This window comes from Gallinula chloropus (genome assembly GCF_964237585.1).
Source record: "Gallinula chloropus genome assembly, chromosome: 1".
In the NCBI taxonomy this organism is placed as follows: Eukaryota; Metazoa; Chordata; class Aves; order Gruiformes; family Rallidae; genus Gallinula; species Gallinula chloropus.
This window is the reverse complement of record NC_140085.1, coordinates 62,568,440-62,595,593: the sequence shown is the minus strand read 5'-3', so window position 1 is coordinate 62,595,593 and position 27,154 is coordinate 62,568,440. Positions and strand designations below refer to the sequence as shown.

The 27,154-nt window shown below is 38.7% G+C and overlaps 1 protein-coding gene across 1 annotated transcript in view; it reads left to right on the top strand.

The window, feature by feature from the left end:
• ZDHHC17 (zDHHC palmitoyltransferase 17) overlaps positions 1 to 27,154 on the top strand; it is a gene marked incomplete at its 5' end in the record, with an annotated part of 75,724 nt that overhangs the window by 31,088 nt on the left and 17,482 nt on the right. Inside the window, 7 exon segments of the mRNA XM_084279135.1 lie at positions 5,037 to 5,114; positions 6,456 to 6,600; positions 13,067 to 13,131; positions 14,458 to 14,620; positions 19,158 to 19,283; positions 20,416 to 20,558; positions 22,862 to 22,969. Coding sequence (XP_084135261.1) covers positions 5,037 to 5,114; positions 6,456 to 6,600; positions 13,067 to 13,131; positions 14,458 to 14,620; positions 19,158 to 19,283; positions 20,416 to 20,558; positions 22,862 to 22,969 — 828 coding nt within the window.

The following is a 27,154-nucleotide window of genomic DNA, read 5'->3' as shown; positions in this document are numbered from 1 at the left end:
ATATGGACTGTATTGGGGTGAGTCCAGTGCAGGGTTGCAAAGATGATTAAGGGACTGGAACATCTGACATGAGGAGAGGCTGTGAGATCTTGGACAACTTAGCCTAGAGAAGAGAAAGTTTCTCTTGGCAATGTATGTAACATTGTCAAGGAAGATCTATCAATGTACATAAGCACCTGGGATACCTTACAGTGTGTATATATATATATTTATATATATATATACCTGGAAACTTATCAATGTCTACAAATCAGTGTTGGGAGGGAGTAAAGGAGACCAGTGCCAGATTTTCTCATTTAGTGCTCAGGGGCAAGGCAAGAGGCAGAAGGCACAAATTCAAAAGACATGCACAAAATTCCATCTGCAGATCAGGAAACACTGATTTTACTGTGCAGGTGACTGAGCACTGGCACAGCTTGCCCAGAGAGCTTCTGAACTCTCTGTCCTTGGAGATATTTAAAACCCAACTGGACATGGTCCTGGATGATGTGATCTTTGATCAGGGATGGTTAGACCAAATGATCTCCAAAGGTCCAACCAATGTGAAATACTTAAATGTTTCTGATTTATTTTTTTTTTAATGAAGCACAAGAGAGGGCACAACAGGTTTCATGTCTTTATTGTGGGTAGAAAGGTATAATGGAAACCATAATTCTGCATTTGCTATCTTCCTTTCATTGTAAGACAGATAACCAATGTGCTTTCTGGCACACTGAAAGAGAGCCTTTTGCAAAAAAGATGCAGGACCTTTACCTAAATAACCTTTTTTTTTTTTTTGGTAGAACATTTTAGACCCTATTGTTTTCTTCCTTTCCATTTTCCTTCTAGGTTGTTCTGGTCTTTATGGCTAGCATCTTACAGATTGCTGTGAAATAACTGAAATACATGAAAATTTTCAGGTGGCTGTTTTTCTTTAAGAAAACTGTAGCATCTGAAAGCAGCTGTTCTATTTCAAGCTCACTTTTTTTATCCATCTTGAATGCACAATGGATTATGTGTAATGAATTGTTCATCCTGTTTGAGCTGTTGGAAGGTGTTAGTGTTACAGGTATTCCATCTCATTTGATAGGTCTTTGTAAGGTCTGAAAAGTGCATGGCACTGAGGCAACTATCATCATTTAAGAACATCAGGGTATCATGAAGCATGTGAAAAAAGAGACCTATATTGTAGATAATGTTTCTGTGCTAATTTATGTATTGTTTCTTTAGTAGCTTTGCAGTGTAGTGAATCTAATGCTGTGGTATTTGATCATGACTTATTGCTATAGTTCACTAGCATTTTATGTATTACACAACTTTTTCTTTAAAAAAATAAACAACTCGCAAAGTGAAATTGGACCAAATTTTAAATTCCTTATTAGTTCTCTTTTGAAGTTAAATTTGTGAAAGATAGTACTTCCCTGTGCCAGCATTACATGTTGTGTTTTACCTTTTTTTTTTCCCCTCTCCGAGCACGTTGCTAACATGTTCCTGCTATAGGAATTGTATTGGACATAGAGGTGGTTCAAAATCAAAATGCCAGATTCAGATCGATAGAAGTCTGTGCTTCTCTCTCTGAATTTCCAGTTGGGTCTTTGGTAGTGGGATCTCTCTGCCTACCTTTGAGTGCTGGAATCTTGTTCTGAGAATTTTAATTCAACATAGCTTTAATTGTACCAACTTTCAATTTCTTTAGGTTGAGCTCTGACAATCGAGTGTTCTTAAATCTGATGTGCCTGCCTCTTCTATTTTCCTCAGTGCTACATCAAATCTCGTTTCCTGCTTGATGCCTCTCTGCCACTGTGACATACTGCATTGCATTTTCTTCCTGCTGTTTACTAGAGTGTGTGTATCTGCTAATATGTTTAACTGTATCTAAAATTCATTCCTCCTGATGCAGCTTTTATACTTTACGTTCCTCTGCCATTAGCAGGTCTTGATTTATTTCAGTTTGTACTACCCAGAATATCGTGCACTCCCCCTCTCTTTTGTGAGATGCTGGATTATTCTATTTGCTTAGAGTTAAATTATTACACGTTTTTCTTTCTGTTTTATCCTATCACATTTTTCCCCAGTCTCCACTATTTCTGCCCATTATGTGCAGTGGATACTGTCATTAAATACGTTGGCTAGTGAGCTTGGTATCTCAGAGGTAGACTCTTAAGTGTAAGCGGTCTGCTTTCGTGATCCCAGGTCTCAGTGCCTTCCTTGCTGCATATTGACTATGTAAGGCTTTCCCAACAAGGTACCTTAGCTCATCTGTGGAGAGTGCTGGCTTAGAATTGGACTGCTCTTGGTTCTAGTATATCCTCATGCTGTTTGTTGTGAGATTTGATATTCAGTGTAGATACTGATGAAGTCCATTGATATTTTATAAGGAAACCTACGGGACCTTGTCTTATTTCTCTGAGATCTGGGGTGTGTCAGTCTCAGACATCCATAATGTAATTTTCTTTTCATCATGACACTGATCTGTTGGTTTGTCTTCAACTCTGTTTTGGAAAAATTGGCCTTATATCTCTATATCTACAGTTACTTACTGACCGCATTTCCCCAATCCCTGCATTGAACTCTGTCCAGTCGAGGATTTCTCTTCTCCTTTTCCTCCCCCTAACAACAGTGACTGCATGCACTTTGGTTCCACGAGCACTGGATATGAGCTGGGGTAGTTTTCAAATGGCTGGCAAGACTTAGTGATCCTAATGTGGCGATCGGAAGTATTTTCTTCTTAAGTTGACCTCTTTACCAGATCTGCTTGCTGTAATGTAAGGAGATTGCTTAAAATAGGACCTGAACACTTGGCATCTTCTAGGGTGGAAGCTTAGATGACTCTCTCAGAGTAGTTGCCCAGTTCCTCCTTTCTCCAGGGACATTCCCACCAGGCACAAAATTGCTTCTGCAAGATCTGCCTAGACAAGGAGATTAATTTTTCAGTCTGATTTTGCAGAAAAATCTCATTGTTTATGTGTACTGAAGCTGAAATGCAGCAGTATATCTCAGCGTAGTCTAAGAACACCCTTAAGGAAACATAAAATGTAATTTCAGTGTGCCATCTGGCAGGAGATCTACGCCTTGTCTTTTCACAGTTGTCATACTGCAAGTTCTTCCTCCTAAATAAAACTTAGTTACCAGTAAGCAGTGCTGCTGCTCAGTGGAATCCGAACATATTCTGTGTCTCTGCAGGGACCAGTGTTTGAATGACGACAATCTGTTTAATGCTCACCTCCCCATGAGTGGCTGTCACATCAGTGAGATGGATCCAAGCATTGACTGTGAATTTCTCTCTGCTGTCTTTTATCTAGACAAGATTTCCATGGGAACTCCATCCCAAGGGGGGACTAAATAGCTTCTTCGTGTCTCTCTCAAATGTGATGCTTCACTTGACAATAACAGAATTTCATTGCCCCTTACATACGTCTCATCTTTTCACCTGCATGGTGCCAGGACTTTTACAAAATCTTTGGTGGTTCTCATTGAGAATCCCAGAAGCTTAACTTCAGCAAAGAGATGGTGCAGTTTTGCTCTTCTGGTGCTGGAGACCAGTGGAGTGGGCTGTCCTGCATCCATCAGAGCAAGTCTTGTTTGTTGCATGAACAGGAGTTTGTATGACTTTGGCAAGACTGCTGAAGTGCTGCGTTGTGTCCGACGGCTCTACAGCAACTGCATAAAAGGACTTTTCCTTTAGGTGTTCTTAGAGTGGACATGGTTAGTTAATGCCTTTTCCAGTTTCTGTTCCTAAAGGGAACTTTTGGGCTGTTTCTGAAGTTTCACATGGTGCATCAGTAAGCACTAAAGAAAAAGCAGGTAGTGACTTAGAGTAATGTTTTTCAAATTGTGCCGTTTGTTGCCTTTCTTCTTCCCATGTCTGGAAACACTTGTAGGAAATAGAGGTGCCAAAACTCAGTGCTGAGGATTTGAAGGACAGTTTGTATGGGTGGGAGAGCGGGAGTGGGATTCATATATACCTGGCAGGTATTTTGAAAATCAAAAGTCTACAGGCACAGGTGCTTGAAACGTGCAAGCATTTCAGAATCTGTGGCTAGATAGTATTTTTCAAAGGTCTGTTAGTAATAACTTTTTACTTATGTAGTAGTGAATGAAGAACTAGAAGCCTTCTGAAAAGGTCTGTTTCTTAAAAACCTGAATTTCTTTATAAAGTGTGCGTTTTCTCTCACAAAGGAAAAATAGTATTTCCAGATTAGTGTCAGATATAAACCAGCAAGACAAACATTTCACAGAAACTGTACGAGTGACTATAATTATGAATTGCTGCAGTTAAATATGGGGAACTTGTTTTGCTCCTCCAGGTAGCTTGTCTTTTTATAGATGTTCTTTGGGGGAAAATAATTTCTAGCCTATCATTTAGATGTATTTTTTAAATACTCAGATGTTTTTGTCCTTTGATTAACAGCAGTTGAGAAGTATGCAAAAATCTTAGTACTTGGCTAAGCATGTAACTTAAATGTCTTGGACCAGTGACATCAGCAGGACCATTCCAGTGACGACACATGCTGCAAGTTGCATTATATAAAATTTTACCATTTTAGCCAAAATTATCTAAATCATATAATCCTAGAATATACTGACTTGGAAGGGACCCATAAGGATCACCAAGTCCAACTCCTGATATGCTAGTCTTCCAGCAGCATATTTTGCCATTAATTCAGAATTCTTTTTAATGCAGCAACACCTAAATATTTTAGAAGAATCTATTTTATTAAGTACTTCTGTGGTAGGACAGTTTGTACATACACACACACACATATATATATATACATAGATTTAAAAATTACTCTGTTTTATCTTAGAACCAAACTAGGAAGTATCGACATGTTTAAAACACTGTAGGAGGCATCTCTGCTCTTCCAACTCAAATCAGAAAAGCAAAAAGTGGAATGTATATGCAGGACCTTTTAAAAGGAAGGTTGTATAAAGGCAAGGAAAGGTTCTGATCTGGTCTGTAACTGCCTGCTTCATGTAACATCAAGTGTGCTCACTCTATGTCCTTTATATTTAACCAAGACAAACAATAATGTTTAGTATTTTTGTTATTCCAGATACTACATATCAAAAGGTGCTATCGTTGATCAGCTTGGAGGAGATTTAAATTCTACCCCACTTCACTGGGCAACAAGGTGGGGAAAAGTCTTCTGGAATTTTCTTTTCTGTGGTTTTTCTTAGCTTGGAATCTGCTGATTGATTAATGAAATCGCTGGTATTCTCTGGGCATGTGTTGCACAAGAATTAGCTTGGTTATTGATAACTGGGCACGCTGTCAATTGGTATGTTTGAGCCTCAGAAGCTTTTAGCATACAACCCAGTTTTTGTCTTATTTCTGATGTAGAGGCAGGTGATTGTTGTGATAGGAAAAAGAACAAAGTAAAACTAGTCTATAGTCATTTGGAGATCTTGGTTTTGTCAGTCTTCCAAAGTTCAGCAACACTTGTGCAGATGGGGCTTGGGATGATTTTGTCCTTGCAGTGTTCTATTACATGTGTGGATCTTTTTTTAAAGATCAGATTTATGATGTAGAAGATGGTCCAAGAATGATGAATGGCTGGGAAAATTAAAGACAACTTTCAAATAGTAGCTGCTTCTTCAGACAACTGTCTAGAAATAGGCAGGAAAGGAACCCTGTCCATACTAATATTTTTAACTGTAGTCTGCCAAAGGAGACTTGCAAGATTAGTTCTCAGAACATGTAATGTATCAAAATAATTTGTTTGCTCAAGATGAGGACTTGCTTTTTAGCCTCTGATAAAGGTTTTAGATTTTAGCTTGTGTATTTCTTTTTGTTACAGATCATACTCTACGTTTTGTATTAGTAGCACAAAAGCTTGATTAGATTTCCTGGTGTTCATAGCTGTTCTGTCAAACATTGTCCAAAGCTGCTTCTGACAGACTGAAGAGGTCTTTTTGCTCATGTCAGGAACTGCATGCTGATAGTTAGGTGCCACATCAGCAGGAAGGATATGCCTGTGCTCATAAGATGCCTAAGTTTTTAATGTAGTGTGGAGGAAGGAGAACCCTTCAGTTTTCCTATTTTTTTTCATTCCTATTTGTATTTCATTACTGTTTTTTCATGGTAGAAAGCTAAACCATATTCCCCACAAAACATGAGAGTGTATAACCAGTTTGACATCTGCTGAAATAGTGTTTCATGTGTGGATCGGAAGAAGTCGCTGTAGACTGGATTTCTAAGCCAGTAACCTGGGGTTTCTGTTGACAGGCCTTTGGGTATACAACACACTTAAGCCAATTGCATGTGATACATCCATTGGCTGCATAGAATTTCATCTGTGAATGAGTTTGCTTAGTTGCAGAATTAGATCATGACAATTGTTTTCAAAGTGTGAGTCGAGTGCAGAAGCTCTGTTAATGTAACTAACTGGTAAACATATTTGTTGTATTTGAATATTTTAAAACTTAATTCTGTATATAGTTATTCAGTTCTTTGTGGTTTTTGTTACATTTAGACAGGGTCACTTATCCATGGTGGTACAGCTGATGAAATACGGGGCAGATCCGTCGCTAATTGATGGAGAAGGATGTAGCTGTATTCATTTGGCTGCCCAGTTTGGACACACATCGATTGTTGCTTACCTGATAGCAAAGGGACAGGTAAACTTTAATCTATTTAAATAGATTCTGAACAAAGTTAGGATAGGAAAACAGTTGGAACCGATACCTGTCATTTGGGAAATGCAAAATATTTGCCTGACTAAACATAAACATAGTTCAGTGTCTTTGATTGTAGATTACAATGTTGATGTTCCCCCTGCGAACTTAATTTCCTCTAACAGAGCACTGAATACTTTGGTTTGAATTCATACCTGTCTCTTGTACTATATGGAAATTCTAGCAGTTATTTTATTTAACATTATATATTTCTAATAAATTTAATCTTTAGATTTTAACAGTGACAATGATAGCAAATATTTTGGAGTTCTTCACAGAGTCATCAGTTTATACACAGGTGAAGAATCTAATGCCAAAGTGTTGTCATAGGTCATATAGCACATCTCTTTTTTTTTTTTACACCTTAGTCCACAACTTACTTGTTTCTGTCACTAATTGCATGTGTGTGTAAATTTAAAAAACCCACCCTAAAACAGGAAAGCAAACCATCTTGCTAGCTTCTTGCATTATTGCTAAATCTGTAAAGAGTGTATATAGCATGTGCATCCATTACCATTCTCGTTGCCTCCCATCATTCACTCTCTATACTCAGAAACATGGTCACCTTTTTGCTACTCACCCTGCATTACAATTTGCAGATTTACTCATCCTTGGTTATGTGACTGGAGTACAAATTGTATTTACTTTATAAACCATATAGAAAATTCAAAGCAATCCTTTCTTTTTTAGAGTCTTGCTGATGCTGTTCACCCTTCTGCTTATCCTTTCAAATAGCGAGTCAGGTAGAATGGGACTGTGAAGTCATTTGGTTTGGTCTGTGTAAAACAAATCACAGTAACTAATAATATATTTCAGAGAAATACTTTTTTAAAAAAAAATTGCTGCAGAAAATGATTTGTGGCTATGCATTTAGAAAAAATAAACTGTTACTCCATGCAGTATCCAGTTTTTATCTGAGAACTGTTTGGTAAAACAGCATTTAGTGTATGACAGAGAGTAAGCTAGACACAAGAATAGGTTGATTATATGTAACTGCTGTTTTCTAGGAGATAATGATTGGAGAGAAGTGCTCTTTCAGGAACAAGTTTTGTATTTTGTTTACAAATGTATAATTGTATGTGGTTTTTATCTTACCAGAAATTTCTTGTGAATGTTACACGTGTGCAGGCTTATTTAAAGCACAGCATTAATGAATATAAATGGCCTTTAAAATACTCTACCATGATTATGGAATCTCTCTCTAAATGTTTGTTTGTCATAACATTTATACACAGACTTTTCCTACTTATCTGAGCATATACTTTAGTCCAAAAGAAGCTTCATGTGTTTACATTTTTATACACATAAATGCACAAAACTTGCTTTAAAATGTAAAACTTGGAAAGAGCTCTCTTTATCAGTAGTTTTTAAAAGGGTAATTCTTGTTAAAACCCCCAAATGTTTTCAAGTATGATTTTTCGTAACCTTCCCATGCCTTTGGTCTGAATTACTTTTAACAGTTGGAAGCACTTCAGAAAGTTCAACTTTAAAAATTAGGTATTGATTTGTATGTTTAAAATAATGTAATATCAATACATTTTAATAGCAATCCCTAAACTCATGGCTCTCTAGCTATACTACATACAGTTCCAAAAACTACAGGGTTTCTGTAGAAGCTGTGGGAAATACATGGTGGTTCTTTTGATAATCCTTTAATAAGGACGTATGAGGTCATTCTTTTTTTTTTTTTCTCATCACCTTTGTGATGCCATGGTTTGGGTTGGGAAACTTGAACTGCTTTTACTTACACGAGCTTACCCTATATACTTGCTATGTGCAGATTTTTTTTGCCTTTTGCCATTGCAGAGAACAGGTTCTCTTATAACCAAAAAGTAGTCTTGTCATTGTTCTGAATCTAATTGTAATACTGTGTGGTGAATGACAACTAATGAAATGTAAAAATAAAGGTCAGCATAGGCTGTTGTGCTTTGTTAGCTCTGATCCCAATGCCCTTGTGGACCTACATGATCCACAAGAGAGCTGGCTTTCTTAACTGTATAGAGAACTGACAGGTGGATGAAGAAGTTGCTCCTTATTGCTTCTTGTCCCTTTTTGAGACAGAGCTGGGACCCAGCTTCAGTCCCTCCTGGGCTGCAGCAGGCAACAGTAGAATTTCCCATCTGAGGCTTGAGTGCAGCCCTCTGGCTTAAAGAGTGTGGTGTAAGGGAGGAACTTGTTGGTCTTGGTTGGAAGTGAACCCACTTTCATGCCAGCAAGTGCTGCTCAGCCAAGAGGCAGCAATGTCTGGTACCTGTTGGTTTTTTATGTAGTCATGTACTCATTTTTCATAGACTAGTACCTGGCTGCATCATCGATATTTGCTCATGTTGTTTGCATCAGTACGTTGCCTGGGTCAAAACCAAGCCTGGGGCAAGTACACTTTGTAATCAGATAGCAAGTAACAGAATCCATGGCACAGTACAGGTTTAGGTAAGGTTGCTATTTAAAGGAAAAGGCAAGAAAGAAAAACTGAGAAGAGCTTGAAGGCACTTGAAATGGTTCAGAATTGATGCTCGTACTACTTGACTGCTTGACACTGTGCTTAGACTACTTAAAATGCCAAATGTGTATCAGGCCTCACATACGCAAACGTGTCACCCCAGAGTGACTTAAGATATGGGTATGGTATGTCAGATGGTTAAATAATGTGTTCTCATCCTGTGGCATCGCCTCAGTCACAGATAATGAGTAACTGTAAAGTTGCTGGTAGGGTAAAAATAACTTTGGAGTTAAAATTATAGTGTAACTATTTAATACTCATCACATTCATAGTTTAACTATCACTAATTCAAGTATGTATTTTTTATTCTTAGAGTTTCAATTTTATGTGTTAAGTACTGTCTTGGGCTACACAAAGGGCCACCTTCTGAGCTGTGGCCTAGGTGTAGTTGGCATCTAGGTTGGGAGATGCCAGTGTGGTACCAGCAGCCGTGGTTATTTTTATGCTGCAGTCCTTGAGCACTGCTCTTAAGCACTCTCAGGACTGGGATCCTCTGTTGGCACTGAGGATCATTCCCTCCACCAGACTCAGGCCGGTGTAAGACACTGAATCGAGTGTTTATTGCCTAGACCTAATATACAGCACATTACTTACAGAATTTTAAGTCCAGTCATGTTTCTTCCCAACGATTGTCAAAATCAACTCAGTGTTTGGTGGACTAAAGTACCAAGAACAGCTGTTGTTGTTTGAAAGAACAAGGTAGATCCAGTGTCGTGTGCTAACTTTCCTCGATGAGCAGCCTGTTGGTCTGCACTCTGTTCGTTCCACAAGAAACCTACAAAAATCTCTGCTCCCAGTCTTTCCTCAATTAAGAAATGTTTTCAGCCTTATATCTTCTTTTCTGATAAATCTTTTTTACTATTTGCTTTTAAATATGTCCTCTTTTTAGAAGCCTGTTTCCCTTTCAGCAGTCCACGTGAAAGAGATCTCCTTATGGAGAGTAGGATTCTGAATAAGGGCACGGTGGGTCTGTCTATGAAGGTCTGCACTCTGAAGTAACCTGCAATGGTTCAGAAGAGGATCAAATTCCTGGTGCCTTTCCACAATTGAATGCATTTCTACGTGGAATCTCTTGATATTATTTGTGCTTTTGAAAAGGCTGTGTGGTATCACAGGCCTGGTTTGGCCATTGCTTGTTAAATGTCCTGGCAAGCCTAAAAGCTGCTCTGATCTCTAGCTGCTATTCAGATTCCTGCCTGGTCAGCTGTATTGCTTTCAGGAAGTAGTGTTAAGCAGCAGAATAGGCACTACAGCTCCCTCCCATGCAGGAAGCTCTTTCTCTGCTGTATTTTTACTTCTCCAGCAGCTTTTTGTGGAATCTTGTTTTAGTGTCCCAGGATTAAGTCTGGCTATCTTTGTGTATGTTCTTCAGAATCAGAGTCGTTCTCATTCAGAAGCAAGCAAAAATTGAGCCAGTTGTGGTCCAAGGAGCTCGCACCTGAAATACATACACAGGGCAGCAGCTTGAGCAATTTTTCATCATTGCATCACTTATTGTTGAAATCTTTGGTTCTTGCAGATCTCATGCTGTTGTCCTAAGAGCATAGGTGTTCCCATGAGCATGATCAGATTGAACAGTCCCTGAGAGTTAAGCAATAAGTTAATATTGGCACACCCCACATTAGTCTGTTAGTATGTATGCACTACTAAAGGTTTACTTTTTTGCCTCATCCCCTTGGTAAGAAGCAGCACGTGTCTGCTATTCCCTAGTACGTCATCTTTGCTACATTTATAAAACAGTGTGCAAGGGAATCTTAGTTTCTTTCCCTCTTTTTACAGTTCCTTTGAAAAAGGATCAGCCCCAGCCCACGTTGCAGCCTGATGTAATAGCTGTAGCCTGCCTAGGTAATTTATGTGCAGGAAATAATCTGGAGCTTATGGAATTTTTCTTTTCTTTTAGCTGTCACCTAGTGTGCAAAATGTAGTTTTGTTATGTCAGGTGGAATCACTGAAGGAATCTTTCTACCTGCTTCCAAGCAATCGGGTCCCTGCTATTGGTCATGAAGAATAGCTTTTCTTTGTAATAGCTAAAGATGAAAGAGTGTTTGTTCTTGTTACAGTAATTTGTACAATCTTCTGTTGTGGTTCAGCCCCAGGCAGTGGCTTAGCACCACACACCATGCTCTCACTAACAGAGGAGAAAGAGACAGAGCCCAAGTGGGTTAGGGTAAGGAGAGTTTACTGACAAAAGCACTATGAAAGGGGAACAATAACAACCCCTGGCAAATTTCACTCACACCTGGTGATACCACGGAGTACTGCACCAATGTGAGGACTGATCCAATGCCCCGGCCATACTCAGAGTGTCCTGGAGGCACCCAGGAGCCCCACGCCCTCCCTGACCAGCCCAGCTTACGGGGTAGTGATGTTAGGTGGTCTGGAAAACAGCCCAGGCTGACCCAGCTCATCTGTGCTGACTCAGCTCATCTGTGCTGGCTGTTTGGGGAGGCCAGAGCCAGGACATCTTCAAAATATGTTGTGTGTGGTGTGTGAATCAAAACCATGCTTCTCAAGGTTGAATGACCTTGAGGTTAGGCTGTGTTTCTAATTTTCTTCATGATCTCAACAACAGGAGGTTAAAGGGTGCCAGTGGGAGGATCTAGTCTATACAGGTACTGAGGGCATCCAGGCTTGTATCCTGGTCCCAGTGCAGGTAACTCTTTTCTGAACAAACAGTACAATTAAGTAATGGTTCTCCTTCCTTTCCATCAATCCTTTTGTTTTCATTTCTCAGTTTTTACCTGGAGTAAAAACTCTGAGATATAAAGGTATCTGCAGGCTAGGGATGTTTTAAAAACAATTCTTTGGAAGAAGTGATTTTGATTTTCTGGAAGATTTCTGCCTGGGTCAGGCTAGCAGCACCAGTGGGGATCATAGGGCGCTGGGCGTTTGGCAGAATACTGGAGTGGAGAAGGTAGTTCTGAGGGTGATAGAAAGCAGTGTCATCCATATTCTGGCTTTCTGTCAGTGGTTTCTGTAGCAAAAGACTTCACTGAAACACTTTCAACCTGATCTTCCCAGTAAGACTGAGTGGTGTAGCATAGGAATTGCTGGCATAGCGCTATCGCCTCTAAGGAAAGCAGAGTAATTAAGTTAGTAGTTGTCTGTGGAACTTGCCCAAATGTGCTTGAGACTCTAATCTGCCTCTGAATGTGTTTAGGAATTGCCAACTTCCACGTTAGTGAGACAGGGATCTATGACAGGAAAAACACAGTAGGTATCAGATCCTTTCTGATGGCCGAAGAGGATTGCCTGGATGATGCTGTTATGCCATTCAGGGGCTGTGTTCTATGAAGTGCAATAATGTGGGCTTGGGTTCTTTAGTTTGTTGTTAGCCATTAGTGTAGTCACCACTTGATTATAGATTAGTTTTTTTTTTTTTTCTGTGCAGGTTATTTTTATTAATGGCTTTTGTTAAACTTAAAAACTTTCTTGCATTCGGTAACTTGATATCCAGGTATGTAAGTACCTTTGGAACTGTGTGAATGAAGGGGAATTGCTTTGTAAATGGAAAGATAGATGCAGTTGGCATTCAGTAGGATTTATGTTAATTTATCAACTACTTTATTAAATACTGGAGCATTATTTAATTTTCTCCTGCTGTAGAGTTCAATATTACTCCATCTATATGTGAAAGATTAATAGTAAGATAGAAGTGACTAGACTTTACAGCATGACTGTTCCTTAGTTTTGAAAATAGATTGGAATGGTTGTATTTTTGCAGTGGTGTTATTTATGTCTGTTTTCATTTTTTTAACTACTGTGTTATTATATCCTAAAAACTTGCCAGGTTTTCTCCAATTATGTTGGTTAGTCTTAAAATACTGCTTCTCATTGCAAACCTATCTGGTGGAACTCGAGCATACTTACTTACCTCATCAACTTTATTTTTTCCTTCTCCTTTTTTAGGATGTGGATATGATGGATCAAAATGGAATGACACCTTTAATGTGGGCTGCTTACAGAACACATAGGTAATACATCTCACTGCAGTTTTGACTGTCTCAGTGTTAACTGAGTGCCACAGAGCAGTGACTGCTTTTGTGTTTTTTACAAAGTTGGTTTTGTTTAACTGTTCAGTGTACTTTGCACAGTCTACACTTCAACTCTCTTCATTTATGATTGTTGTGAGTTAACTCCAGTAGGCAACTCAGCCCCATAGAGCTCACTTGCAATCCCCTGCCCCCAGTGGGATGATGAGAGAATCAGAAGCGTAACAGTGAGAAAACTTGTGGGTTAAGATAAAAATAGTTCAATAGGTAAAGCAAAAGCCATTATGTGCAAGCAAAGCAAGACAAGGGATTCATTCACCCCTCCCCATGGGCAGGCAGGTGGTCAGACATCTCCAGGAAAGCAGGGCTCCATCTCGCCCAGTGATTACTTGGGTGGGCAGACACCACAACTCTGAATATCCCCCTGGCTTTGTATGCTGATCATGATGTCATAGGATATGGAATATTCCTTTGTCAGTTGTGGTCATCTGTCCTGGCTGTGTCCCTTCCCAACTTCTTGTGCACCCCTTGACTCCTCATTTGGTGCAGTGAGAAGCAGAAAAGGCCTTGTGTAAGCACTGCTCAGCAGTAGGTAGAACACAGGTGTGTTATCAACGCAGTTTTGGTCCCAAACCCAAAACACAGCACTATAGGAGCTACTATGAAGAAGATTAAATTGATGCCAGCTGAAACCAGTGCAGTGACCTTTTCAAGAGAGGGTATATTACACAGAAGTACTCACTAATGGGAGCTTGTAGTGTACAAAGTAACTCTTCTTGGGAGAAGATTGGAAAATGTTGGTGTAAAATGATACTTTTCCACAGAGCAAATCTGTCTGAACTAGATTCCTGCTCCAAAGAGCCTGTCTCCATTGATTATGGAGAGGGACATAGACTAGCTTTTATGAATACTTACTGTTATCAACATTATCATCCCGGTTTATCTTCACCTTTTGGAATGGCAAGTGGAAATATAACCCGTTTTGAACTTTGGTTGTTACCTGCAAGTCATGTGCATGCTTTTTACAAATCTGTTAATACGGTTAGGTTTTGGTAGATGTCAAAACAGAATTGCATACCATTGTGTTTCATGACATCCCAGAGCAAGCTGTCTTACTGAGCTCCTTTAAAAGGCAACAGAATTGTAGTTGCTCTTTGGTGGGCAGGGAATTGGAGCTGTTCATAATCAGCAGAAAAAAAATGTAACTTTTTTATTGCATAGTGTACCTGATCAATGTGCTCTGTAAAAATTGAACTCCTTAACAAGAAGTTCATCTTCTGTAGATCTAACCAGAGTTTTCTTTTCTAGTGTGGATCCAACTCGATTACTACTTACCTTTAATGTTTCTGTTAATCTTGGAGACAAATATCACAAAAACACAGCATTGCACTGGGCTGTGCTAGCAGGAAATACTACAGTTATTAGTCTTCTCTTAGAAGCTGGAGCTAATGTTGACGCTCAAAACATAAAGGTAAAACACTTGGTCTGTTTTTGCTGTAAGCAGTTTGAGGCAGAAATTACAGAGCTTGTGATAAATCTGCACCTTCAGAAGTACTCATGGAAATAGCTTTCCAGTGGCTCTGTGCAGACATATGGGAGTGGGGTGTGCAATTAGACTCCACATGTGAAGACGTGTTTGCATTTGGATGCAAGATGGAAGTGTGACTGAATGTCTTCTAGTGAAGTTCTGGGGTGACTGCCTGTCTGTTTGTTGGAGTGAGATGTGAGACATTTCTGTCCTCTTCCAGGGAGATGACAAATGCTCTAGGACATCTCCCAGTGGCAGTGTGCAAGTTGGAGGCTTAAAATTAGAAAACTGGCTCATTTTTGCATCAAAACATTAAGTTGCCTGATTACCCTTCCAGAACCTGTTAATGCTGAATTCAGCACTAACAGAGCCATACCTACCATATGTTAGACCAGCCATGCAACTGTCAGAACTTATGCTGTAGATTTGGAGCCTGTGAGCTTCTCCAGCAGTGGAAGGTGTGCCTGTTGAACGTGGGCTTCTCCATTGCCTCCAGGTTAATTCTGTATATCGGATTAGATGCACTTCACCACCCAGGCTGCTGCTTCTATGGTGTTAGAGAGCAATTCACTTGTAGAAAAATGCTCTACTCAATTTCTCTTCAAATATTTGTTTTTTCTACTTAATGAGTGTAGATTGGTTAACACTGGAAAATACAGCTGTAAATCTACATTTATAAAATATTAAATACTTAATTAAGTTTATAGGATCTTTCACCATTTTTCCTACCAAATAAGATGGCCAGGGCCTATTTTGCTTGATGATAAGTGATGGAAATATGCTGAATATATATATATACATATATATATATATATATGCACACACACAGAGCCATCAGTTTTCTTGAACAGCATGGAACAGTCTTTCTAAGGGTGCAGTCAAATTTTGCTAGTAGCTTTCTAGGTCCTACACCTGCTTTAGAATATCAGAAATACTGGTGATTGTGAATGAATGCTCATCAGAAAAATCACATGGCTTTTTACATGTTTTAAGAAATCAACTAACCTCTTGCATGTACTGATGTGTATATATTATTCCTGGTCTGTAAGGTCAGTCATGTGAATGAGTTATGCTTTTAGTCTCACCTCTCATGAACTATTAAAAAGCCTTTTTTCTATGCCACCTAATGGTAAAAATGAAGGTGTTTTTGTGGAGGAAAAAAATAAATCGGTGTGTCATATGTTGCTTCCCTGGTAGACTGTGATTAGAGTGACTTTCAGGACTCTTACAAAATCCATAATAAAAATTCTTCTGTTTGGCCAAATGAAAAAGTATCTGCTAGCCTGAAGCAGTTCCCGGTCTCCTTTATTGACAGACAGCAGCAGTCTGTAGAAAAACAGGGTTTTGAACCTGCTGGATCATGATATCTTTCCAGTTATGCCAGTAGACATGTGTCTGATTTCATTAACCACTACCTGCCTTCTGCAGTGGAGTCTCTATTTCTTGCATGCCTTCCCAGGTTTCTAGGAGCTTCAGAGGATCAAAGGCTTTAGAATCATAGAATGGTCTGGGTTGGAAGGGACCCCAAGGATCATAGAGCTCCAGCCCCCCTGCCACAGGCAGGGCCACCAAGCTCCAGCCTGGATCTACACAAGGTTGCCCAAGGCCCCAGCAGTGGCAGGTTTGCCATCCTGACTGTGCCTCTATAACAGATGCTGATTTAGGTGATAGTAAACATATAGGAAACATAAGAATTTGGTTGAGTTTTATAGATGTATAGAAACTCATTTCTTATGCTTCTCCCTTGACTGTTCAGCAGAAGTTATCTTTGAGCCAGAAACCAGTTGTGAGAGTGCCTGGCTCATGTTTCCCCACAAATAAAAGGAGTAGTGAAAGGCTTCTTTCTGAGGCAGTCACTTCCAGATGTCTGCAGCACTTTCCAGGGAAGTCCTTTTCTCAGGTAGCCCATGGCATTGGCCAAGAATAGCGGTAAAATGCACTGGCTGGAAGCCCATCACCATTCTCAGGTCATGAAGCAGCTGCAGCATTAGGTGTTGAGCATTCACCTTGTTGTCAGCAGCTCACAACAGTCTGTGTTAGAAAGGTGCTTAGATTTGGAATGCATTGGGACCGGCCATCTCAGCAAGGGGCTCCTTTACTTTGCATGACCACATGTGGACGATAACACTCTTATTCTAGAATAAAGCCTGATGCAAGAAGTGGGGTTGTCCTGTTTGTGTTATTTATTCTCTTTTATTTTACTCTGTACAAGAAAATAACACTTTTCTTTTGGTAGTAAGATAGTTCCTTTTATCCTTTTTGAGAAAAAGATGACAGTTGGAGTTGGAAGCTACTTTTCAGTAGTCAGGGTAGAGTGGTTTTCTGTTTGGTTGATTTTTTGTTAAGGAAATTATCTTGCTGTACCAGTAGATGGATTGGGCAGATGAGGGCAGGATTTCACAAGGAGTCAGCTTATCACTACGACCAGGGGGAACCTGTAAATTTTATTTAAATGTAAGATGAAGCTCCTTTTTTTTCACTAAAAAGTGATAAAGACAGAAAAGAATTTTTATGGGTTAGGGGAGGATTATTTTTAAAATTCTGTTAATATTTGAGTAGACTTCAGATGTAGTTTCTTGATTGTGCAGTGTATCTGTAGGCTTCTCTGTGGAAGTCTACCTGTAAGGTTCCCTATGGTAATGACAGAGATTATTCTTTCTACCTAAACATTTAAAATGCATGCTACTGAAGCCTTATTGCTTGCAGGTGAACTAAGTGTGTTATTAGGTGAAGTTCCCTGCTAATTTTTTTTTTCTAAGCAAGTCAGCCATCCACCACCCCTGTGAATACAAGGAAAATATTAAAATGGCCAGGTGATGAGAAGCACAGTCAAAGACTTCCTTAAAGCTCCCTCAGTCCTTTCATCGAGGCAGTTCCTAGGTGTCTTATGGCCCTCTAGTGGAAGGGATGCTCAGCTGGACTCCAAGACAACTGCAGGATTTACTTGGGAGATCAACTCCCAGAGGGGATTGCTTGTCCGCAGGTAATCTGTATGCTCTGGATATATAAAGTGATACTAAAACAACAGCATCTCTGGAATTTTCCAGGTATTAGCAGCCCAAGATGCTGTTAAATTTGTGATGAAGCCAGCACCGTAGTTTGATTTCAGGCATTTCTGTTGAGGATGGAGTTAATCTGTTTCTTAAACATTTGGCTAAATAACTTTGAAGCCAAATCAAAAGGTTATTCTTTTTTAACTGATTTTGCTAGTTAAGCTCCTCGCCCAGGAGTGCCAACATCCTGTTAAGCAGCGAAAAACTTCACCTCACAGTCTGTAAACTGTGCTATTTACTCTCTTTTTAGAGATTTGGAGCAAGATTTCAAAGGCAGAAATAACAGTTAGGTGCTCAATTCCCATTCCCATGCCTTTCTATGGGATATAGCTAACTGTACTTTTTAATCTTTGAAACCTCTTCTGTCTATAGTAATTATTGCCCTTTCTGGGTAATTTCAGTTTCTGGTACCTGTCTCACTTTTTTTTTAGGAGGGGGCCGAGCGATGGAGGATTCAGCCATTTTTCAAGCCTCCATGAATGGTTTGTTTAGGAGGGGAGTTAACTCCAGTAGAAGAGAGGAGGAGTCAAATGCAAAACTGAAGCTGGAGGTACCTGCAATTGGTTGTCTCTTGCCTCCTCTATAATTTTAGACACAGTCAATAAATTTCATTTAGCTCTCTTCCTAAATGTTTAAAAAGCAGTAAAGTCAGTCCAGTTTGCTAGGCACCTTTGGCCCCTGTCTCTCTCTCTTTGTCTCTTTTGCTTTGTCTGTCAGCCCTCTCTGAACATAGGGAAGAAGAAAGCATGGACTATTGCTGGCTTAGCACCCAATGTATATGAAGCACAAGCTAAGCATAAAAGCTCAGGGTTCTGGAATAAGTTGGACGTGAGCAATCAGTTTATTCTTTCCCATTTTCTTCCTAGGACTTCAACAGCTGAAATGAATTTTAAGAACATTAAGCTTGTGGAAGAAATTCCTTACAGAAACATTCCATGATATTAGTAACTTCACTCTGCCAGAAAGGCAGAGAGTTAACTGAGAAGTCAGACTTTAGACTGGGAGAGTTTCCATGATCCAGTGGGTCACAAGTTCTTACTCTTTGCTTGATTTCTGCTGCCTGTCAATAGCTGAGGGGGGAACACAGTCTTTCACTTACAGACTACCAGACTGTGTATAGAGCAGTAAGACATAGCTGTGTTGTGCCAAAGGCAATAATTGTTGCTGTGTCAGGGCATAGGTATTTTTAGGATCACACATTTAATATTCTACTTGTCCGCTGATGTATAGTTATGAGAGAGTGAAAAAGACCAACAGGAGTGACTGATGTTTGGTGTCAAGTAAGCTGCAGAGCAAAAAGTATGCCAGAATGTAGCTTAAACTGATGTAAAATGTATTCATTTCACCTGCCAATCTTCTGTTTCAAAAGTGCTCTGAATGCATTTTATTTTTAAACTGTATGCTTCCCGCTTTTATGCTCCTGACAGGGAGAATCACCACTTGATCTAGCAAAACAGAGGAAAAATGTTTGGATGATCAATCACCTACAGGAAGCAAGACAGGCAAAGGGATATGACAGTCCATCCTTTCTGAGAAAACTAAAAGCTGATAAGGTAAGAAGTAGTATAACATGTAAATCAATATTACTGCTGCTGTTGGTTTGGATAGGGGGTGGTGTTTGTGTATGTTTGTTTAAGGAAACATCCTTTTGTTATGACAAAAGTAATCACCAAAGGAAAAAAGAGCTTTATTCAGGGCAGGTGTACCATGCAGCCTGGTATTGTGGGGATAGTCAAGACTTTCACAACAGTGGCTCACAAGCATCTGAGGAAGGAAGCATTTTAGATATCACAACTCTGATTTCCTCTCTAATTATGCAGCAGTTTGTGCTGAATGAAAGAAGCAGTCAGTGTAATGTAATACATGAATTTCTAATCTGGAGACCTTTTTCTTCTCAGGTTATTATTTAAAGGTGTAAAGGGTAACACGTTGCTGTAGCATGAAGAACTGTCTACCTGCCTAGAGTTAAAAAAATAGAGAGTTAACGTTTTCTTACCACGCAGAGTGCTGTGCTAGATATTAAGTATTGCTACCACTGATTTGTTACAGCTTCATGATTTAGAAATACATTGCATCTCGATGATAAAGCACAGGCCACAGCTTGTGCTTTAACTGTGTGGTTTAGACCATGTAATAATGCAGTGATTATTGACTTTTAAGTGATTTATGCATGGTTTTAATTGTTCACGTGAGCTTTGAATATCTGGAAAGAGTTCTGTGCCTTAATCAGGAATTTTACCCACACAGAATGAGACAAAAAAGGTCCTATCTTTTTTTCACAGACGCTTCAGAAATTACTTCATCCATGATTTACATAACTTCAGTCTGTAAAGTTCACTGAGATTACCATGTGGTAGTTCATACACTTTGACAGGTTCTTAAAAAAGATATATAGTTGCCTTTATTCTGGAATAACAGTAAAGTCTTGAAAAGGCAGCTCTAAAATAAATAAGTAAATAGAATTATTGTTTTGCTGTAAAATCTTAGGAAGGTTATTTTTTCTTGCTCATACGTTGGAGACATGTGAATATAGAAAAGGACAACAATTTTTGCAGATTCCTCCCCCTATGCCAAGCTTCCTGAAAATGTATTTACATTTTTGTGACTGGCCTATTCATTGTACAGTATTATTATAAAACCTGTTCCTACTAATGGAATTACTTACTGATTTTTGTTTCTATACAGGAATTCCGTCAGAAAGTGATGCTGGGAACCCCTTTCCTAGTAATTTGGCTGGTTGGGTTTATAGCAGACCTGGACATCGATTCTTGGCTCATTAAAGGGTTGATGTATGGTGGCGTTTGGGCTATGGTGCAGTTTCTTTCCAAGTAAGTGTTTTATTAGGACACCATCTGTTTAGTGTGGACAGAAGTGTTTTGCTGTCATACTTACTCCATAAATAATCTTTAATTTCTGTGGGTTTTTTTACATGCAGCATTTACTTTTTATTGGAACTTTTTTAGTCACTGTTTCTGGGAAAGATCTTGTGCAATGTTAACTCATGTAGTGCTCCGTTGTTTTGCAAACAGCCATTGAATTTCCTTGGGTGACCTAATAGAAGCTAACAGCAGGCCAGAAATTCAGTCATTCTCCAGAGGAGGGTGCTGAATGTCTGTCTGCAAAGAGTTACCAGCATGAATTTTGAAGAATACAGTCAAGGGAAAAGTTACTAGAAAGAAATAGGAAAAAAAAAACCCTGCAAGTGCACTGTTAATACACAGGTTTTTTGGAATTTAAATGCCCAATGGCATCTCAAGAGATTTAGAGAGGGAAGAAGACAGGTTTTGTAGCTTCTGTTGTTGTGAAAAGGGGTGACTAAACAAAAAGACAGCTTTCTAATGTTTCCATTTGTCACCTCATCATAAAGAATTTTAATTGTGCTTGTGATTAATTATCTGCAGATGCATGTGCATATCTGTGTGCACACAGCAGCCTGCTCCAGCAGATTTTCAAGATCTGTAGACAAATACACGTCTGCTTTCTTTTCATTGTCACCTGTGACATGTAGAAGTTGTTCCTGTATCTTCATACTTAGGAGCTTTCTGCTTTTCTGACTTTAAATGGAAAAGGAGGAACAAGGGTTTCTAATAAACATGACATTCAAAGAGAAACAATGTATCTGTCCCTTAAACCAAGTTCACAGAATGAACTTAGTGCACTGTGAGAGGGGCAAGGGGGAATGAAGCTTTTGTCTTTCCAGGATCTCAGAGATGATCGGTTTAGGTGTTTTGTGGTCTCTAGGGCTGGTCAATCTGCTGACCTCCTCCCACAGGTAGTTTGCTCAGCAGTGGGATTCCTCAGCCACACCTCCTGCAGGCAAAGACAACATTTCTTCGAGTTTCTCAAGATCTATGTTTTGTCAGGTTTCATGGTTTGACCTGTGTGACATGTACTCGGGATTAACATTCTTACTTTTTCTTATCCTTTGCTTAATGCTTAGTTTAAGTACTTCTTGAAGTGTTTTCCACTAAGCCCAGGTTTGAATGAAACTTTTGCTATTATTCTAGTAGTATTTCTGTTCCCAGTTGTATTTTAGCCAATCTCCTTAGCTGCTTTCCTCCCTACTCCTTTTACACACAAAAAGCAGCACAGAAACCACTGAAAAAAAGATTACTGCTAAGTAACTACTGTGTGTCCAAATGTATATTCACTTATTACCATCTCAGCTCATCTTCCTTATAGGATTTTCTCAAAAGACCTAGGAAACTTCCATTAGTGAAGAGGGAGTTACTGCAAGGGAGTAAAGGAGTGGAATGGAAACTGCTGAGTGCAGGCAGTTGTCTGTGGCACCCCTGCAGGTACCACCAGGACAAAAAGCAAAATGCATCAATGTAAAGATGTTTATGCAGATGATGGAAGAAGTTTTATTTAAGGAATTTAATGGTTTATAGTGTGACTTCTGGTATGTTTAGCAATTTTTTTCTTTAGTTACAGAGTAACCTAATCACTCATAGTTTGTCTCAACTCTATTCAGAATAGTCTTTAAAATGCAGGAGGACAGTGAGGTGGAAATCATTCCAATTATGTAATAGCATTCTTTCTTAGAACTTGGAAAATCTAATGATGGGAAATTAATCTAGGTTTTTATCTGACTTTCTTCTGCTTCTGGTACAGTTGTCAACAGATTCAAGAATCTGAAATATTTGAAGTATGTAGGCTGATAACACCAAAGTCTCTTAAGCTTTTCTCTAACTGAAGTAAATACAAGGTGTAATTTTCATTGTGTGGTTTTCCGAAATATCTTTAGCACTGAAATCTCATAAGTAAATGTAGTTTGCAACCACTGTGCCTGTAGGCTAGGAATCTCACAGGTTTCTGACTGCCTTCACAGTGTAGTTTTAGCATGAGTATTTATTTACTCATTCTAACTTTCTTGTACAGTTCTGGACATTCACTTCAAAAGTGAATGTACAAATTTTAATTGAATAACTTTCACTTCTGACCCTTCAATTGGACAGGTTGAAAGTGGGAATTTCTAATGAACTTCGAAGATAAAAGTAAGGAAAATATTTCTATAATGTATTTTGCAATATGTACATGATTTAATAGGAAGTGTTTTTCAAAACTAGTAGTACAGGATTTGCATTTTATAAGTTGAAACTTACCATGTGACATTTCTCCTGCTTTACAGGTCATTCTTTGATCACTCCATGCACAGTGCACTGCCTCTTGGAATATACTTGGCAACGAAATTCTGGATGTATGTGACGTGGTTCTTCTGGTTTTGGAATGATATCCTTTTTTGTGTACGCTAATAAGTAATATTTTTTCATGTTAGTGGGATGAGGTAATACCTAGATATATACTAAATGTAAGAGTAAGTAAAGAAATTAAAGTTTTTAAGTGTCTATCTCCATTAAGCATTGCTTCCTCTATTGACGGTAATTATTTTATTACTTTATTGCTTTGCTTCAGTAAATGAAAGATTTTCCTCAAAAATGGTTCACAAAATTGTCTGCAAAATTTCCTGTCCTTATTTCTGAAGTGGGAGAAATGTAAGCAACTCTACACAATGTGCTCTGGCTGGGAGGTGACAAAGTGTAATTGAACTGTGTTTTTAGAAGCTGCTTTTTTGAAAAGCAGTAGGAAATTTTGTGGTATCACAGAATTGTAGGGGTTGGAAGGGACCTCGAGAGATCATCGGGTCCGACCCCCCTGCCAGAGCAGGCTCCCTAGCACATTCCAGTGGAATTAGCTTTAAAGTTGATTCTTCCTAAGGATTTTGCAAATTCCATTTAATACAAACCTTGAATGTATTTGTTAATTGTATTTTCAGTCTTTGAAGATGTGTGCGTTAACAGGAGGAGGTTACAGAAATTCTGCATGTGCCCATTTTTGTATGGTTTTGATTGTCTGTCTAGATATGTATGAACATTTTGTACTCACAGGGGTAGGAATTGCTTCAGAGTTCACTGAAAAATGTCAGTTATGCACCTTAAGAAAGTGGATTAAAATTTTTAAGCAGCTTTCTTGGGTATTGTAGTTACCATACCCAAGAAAATGAAACGGGTTTAATGTTTTATTAAATATTTAATAGAGTTCTTATAGTTGTCAATAGTTAAAGCAAACGTAATATTTATGATGGCTGTTGGCTCGACTTTTTTAGGAACTCGTTTTCTTTTCATCCTCAAAGGAATTGCCATGAGAGAGGATAGTAGCAGTTACAACCCTTTTACTGTCTTGTTAATATGTTCTCCAACCTTAGCTAAATGACCCTCACATTTTTGGATTGAGTACAGGGGCGACCCTGCTTCCACACTGCCAGTGCAGAGGTGCTGCTGTGAATAATAGCAGACCCAGGTGACTGGAGAGGACTGCTCTGTCACTTTAAAAAAAATATAATAATCTAGTAGCTATTGAGTAAAGCAAACAAAAAATGAAAATATTTCTAATAATATTAGCATATCTTGGATTAGTTATTTAGAAATCGTGGTCCTACTACCAGTCTCTCTGCCTTGATTTTCTGGTTTTACTCAGTTCAATTTACTAGTAACTGCAGAATTAGGAAAGAGTATAATATTAATATGAAAGACATTTTAAAAAGCAGTAGTTAAAAATGAACTTCAACTTTTCTAGTTTTTATGGAAGGGAGTAGAACTGTCTGTAATGTCTCTAGACTGAAATTGCTTTTCCGTTCTTTTTGTTAAGAAATCCTGACTTCTGGCAAATAGTAAAATACAAGTTTCTGTGGCAGTTATAATAACTACTTACACCATCTCACTTCTGAACCTCAGGCCTCCACACCTTGTAGGTTTTCTTTAGAAACAACGGTTGCTAATGCTACCACGTGTTTTGTGCTGCAAACACTGAGCTCCTGTGACATGCTTTCTTGGGCTAACTTAACAGCAGCTTGAACCAACTCTTAAGAATGTCTGCAACATTAAATCAAAGTCCTTGGCCATAGTAAAATGGCTGTACAGTCAACAAAGCTCAATGATGGCCTCTGTCTTGGTGTAGAAAGCTGGCCCTTAAGGTTAGCAAATTGTGAGGTTTTTATCCTGAAGCTTGTCTTTTCTTCATATTTGTACCAACTTGCTTAGATTTTTATTTGTTAGCTGTTCCCACTGATGTAACTTGAAGTTTGGGCTTTTCTTTGGTCAGAAAATAATGGCCATTGTCTGCTAGAAGGAGTAACTGTAGGCAATCAATGACCCTAATAAAGTCAGGCTTCAGCATGTCAGTAGAATACTGTACTGCTTTAGGGTAGGTGCCTCAACACTTTTGCAACAATCTCTTTGTACACAGAAATAGTCTAAAAACTTCAGTTACTAATTGGGTTCATGGGGGCTGACACAACTGTGTGTGATGAGCAGTTTTAGAGACTTAGTGCTTGAGGACATCTTCCTTTAATTGATGATTTTTAATTGGAAGTCTTTGTAATAAGATTCCAAATTCATTCTCCCTCTGGAAAAATGCCCTGTAGCTTTATTGGGAAAAAAAAAAATTACATGCCTGCTCTATTTTTATAGCATGAGGCAGAGCATTGTGGTTGGAGAAAGGATTCTTGTATTTTTACAGCTTTATATGATTACTTGCAGCAGACCAGAGTTCAGGTGATAAAACCTGCCGTGATAGCTTTCACAAATTCTGACCATTTTCTGCTCAGGAAAGAAAAGTTTCTAACATTAAACAGCTACCGTGGCTTGGTATTAGAACTAATATAAAATTGCTACAAATGTTACTTTAATTTTTAGGTTGTGTTTAGAATTTGCTTGTGGATGTGTTGAAGGTGTCTGGAAGATCATCTGGGCTTCTGGGTTTAATTATGATGAGAGAGAAGAGGGCAGTCAATACAATGTATCATAAAGAACAAAGCCACAGATTAGCAGTGTGTTTTCTTCCATTTCAGGGTGGTAACATGAAAAATAAGTCTACAAAAACAAAGACTTCTTAGTGTGTCTTCTAAAAGACCAATTTTGAAAGGAAATTCAAACAGTAACTAGTGTACTGAACTTTGGTAACTGTTTCCACTCCATTAGATTTCTCTCAGCAGCTTCTGAGAATGGTGTATTTGTTAAAATAGAAATGCTATTCTTGCTGGGAATGAGGAAGTTACTATCTGTGTATTTATGGCTATATGAGTCTCTGGTCCTGTGCTTCCCAGCCACTGTTTTGCTGCCAGTTTGTGGCTTCCCTTTAACTGTGTTTTGCCTGTATTGAAGGATAGTTATGGCTTCCCCTGTTAGTGTATTCTACTACTGCTTGTAGAGTGGGGGTGGGGGGGAAGTCCTCAAAAATTCTACATGCTAAAATCATTACATTTTAATTATATTTTAATATTAAAAAATGTTTAGAAGTGCACTTTTAATAATGTGAGACCAGAATTTCACATTTCATTCTTTTTCATTAGCATTTTTAGGTAGAAAGTTCTCTGGTGTCTTGTAAAAGTTCAGGACGCGTGACCCAAGTTCATATCTCAGTTCTTCACTCAGTCTTTTCAGTTCCAGCTGAACAAACAGTGCCTGTTACACCAGAGGGTCTTGTACAGCTCTGTTTTTCTAAGATGTCAGGGTTTGCTGCAACCCAAAGTATTCACAGGTTGGGATTTTTTAGTTCTATCACTTCCATTTGGTGCAAATGGGGTTGTGCAATTTTCATTTATTAAGCTTTTTTGGTATAGTGTGCTGCTTACAGTATTGAGATAATGAGATGATATAGGCCAATTTATAATTTTAAAAATAATTTTTCATTGACTAATACTATATTGAATGTCTTATGTCAAATATACTTCATGTATTGATGGGTTTTAGGTGGAAGAAAACAAATGTTGCTCACTCAATTAGGGATCATTTAAAAAATTTTGTAAGAGAATTCGCAATGAATTTTATGCTTTCACAAAGCTGTTACAAGAGCATAGTGTTTTAAAAACTTAATAAGCCAATTGGTATAGTTAAACAGTTAAAAACAAACAAATAATTCATATTAATAAAATAAGCTTCAGGAAAACATTGTATGCATGCAGAAAGAAGCCAGCAGCCATGTTTCTAGAGGAACCAAAGGCACCAGAAATCCAAATCCCAGACCCACCTATCCAGAACTTCTGTTCTTACGTCTAAATACGTCTTCTAAATTTAAAAAGAACCCCACCAAAACAGAATACTGGGCTGGGGGAGTTGACAGTGAATGATATTCTTTCAGAAGCTAGGGGGATTTCTTTGTTAGATAGAAAATGCAGTGGAGAACTTTTGCAGAGCTTCAGTTGATTAAAGATGGGTTTTGTCTAATGAATGCTTAGTCAAATCAGGCTTCTTGTGCAGCTCTCTGTGCAGGAGCCAGACATACAGCTGATATGAACCGGCAGGTTCATCAGCACGCGTTGATCTCTAACAGCTTCCACTGGGTGCAGGCCTTTGGGAGAAAAGAACTTTTATTACTGGATTTCTAGTTAGTTGAAGGGAGCATCTTGGTATTTAACATGCACTTT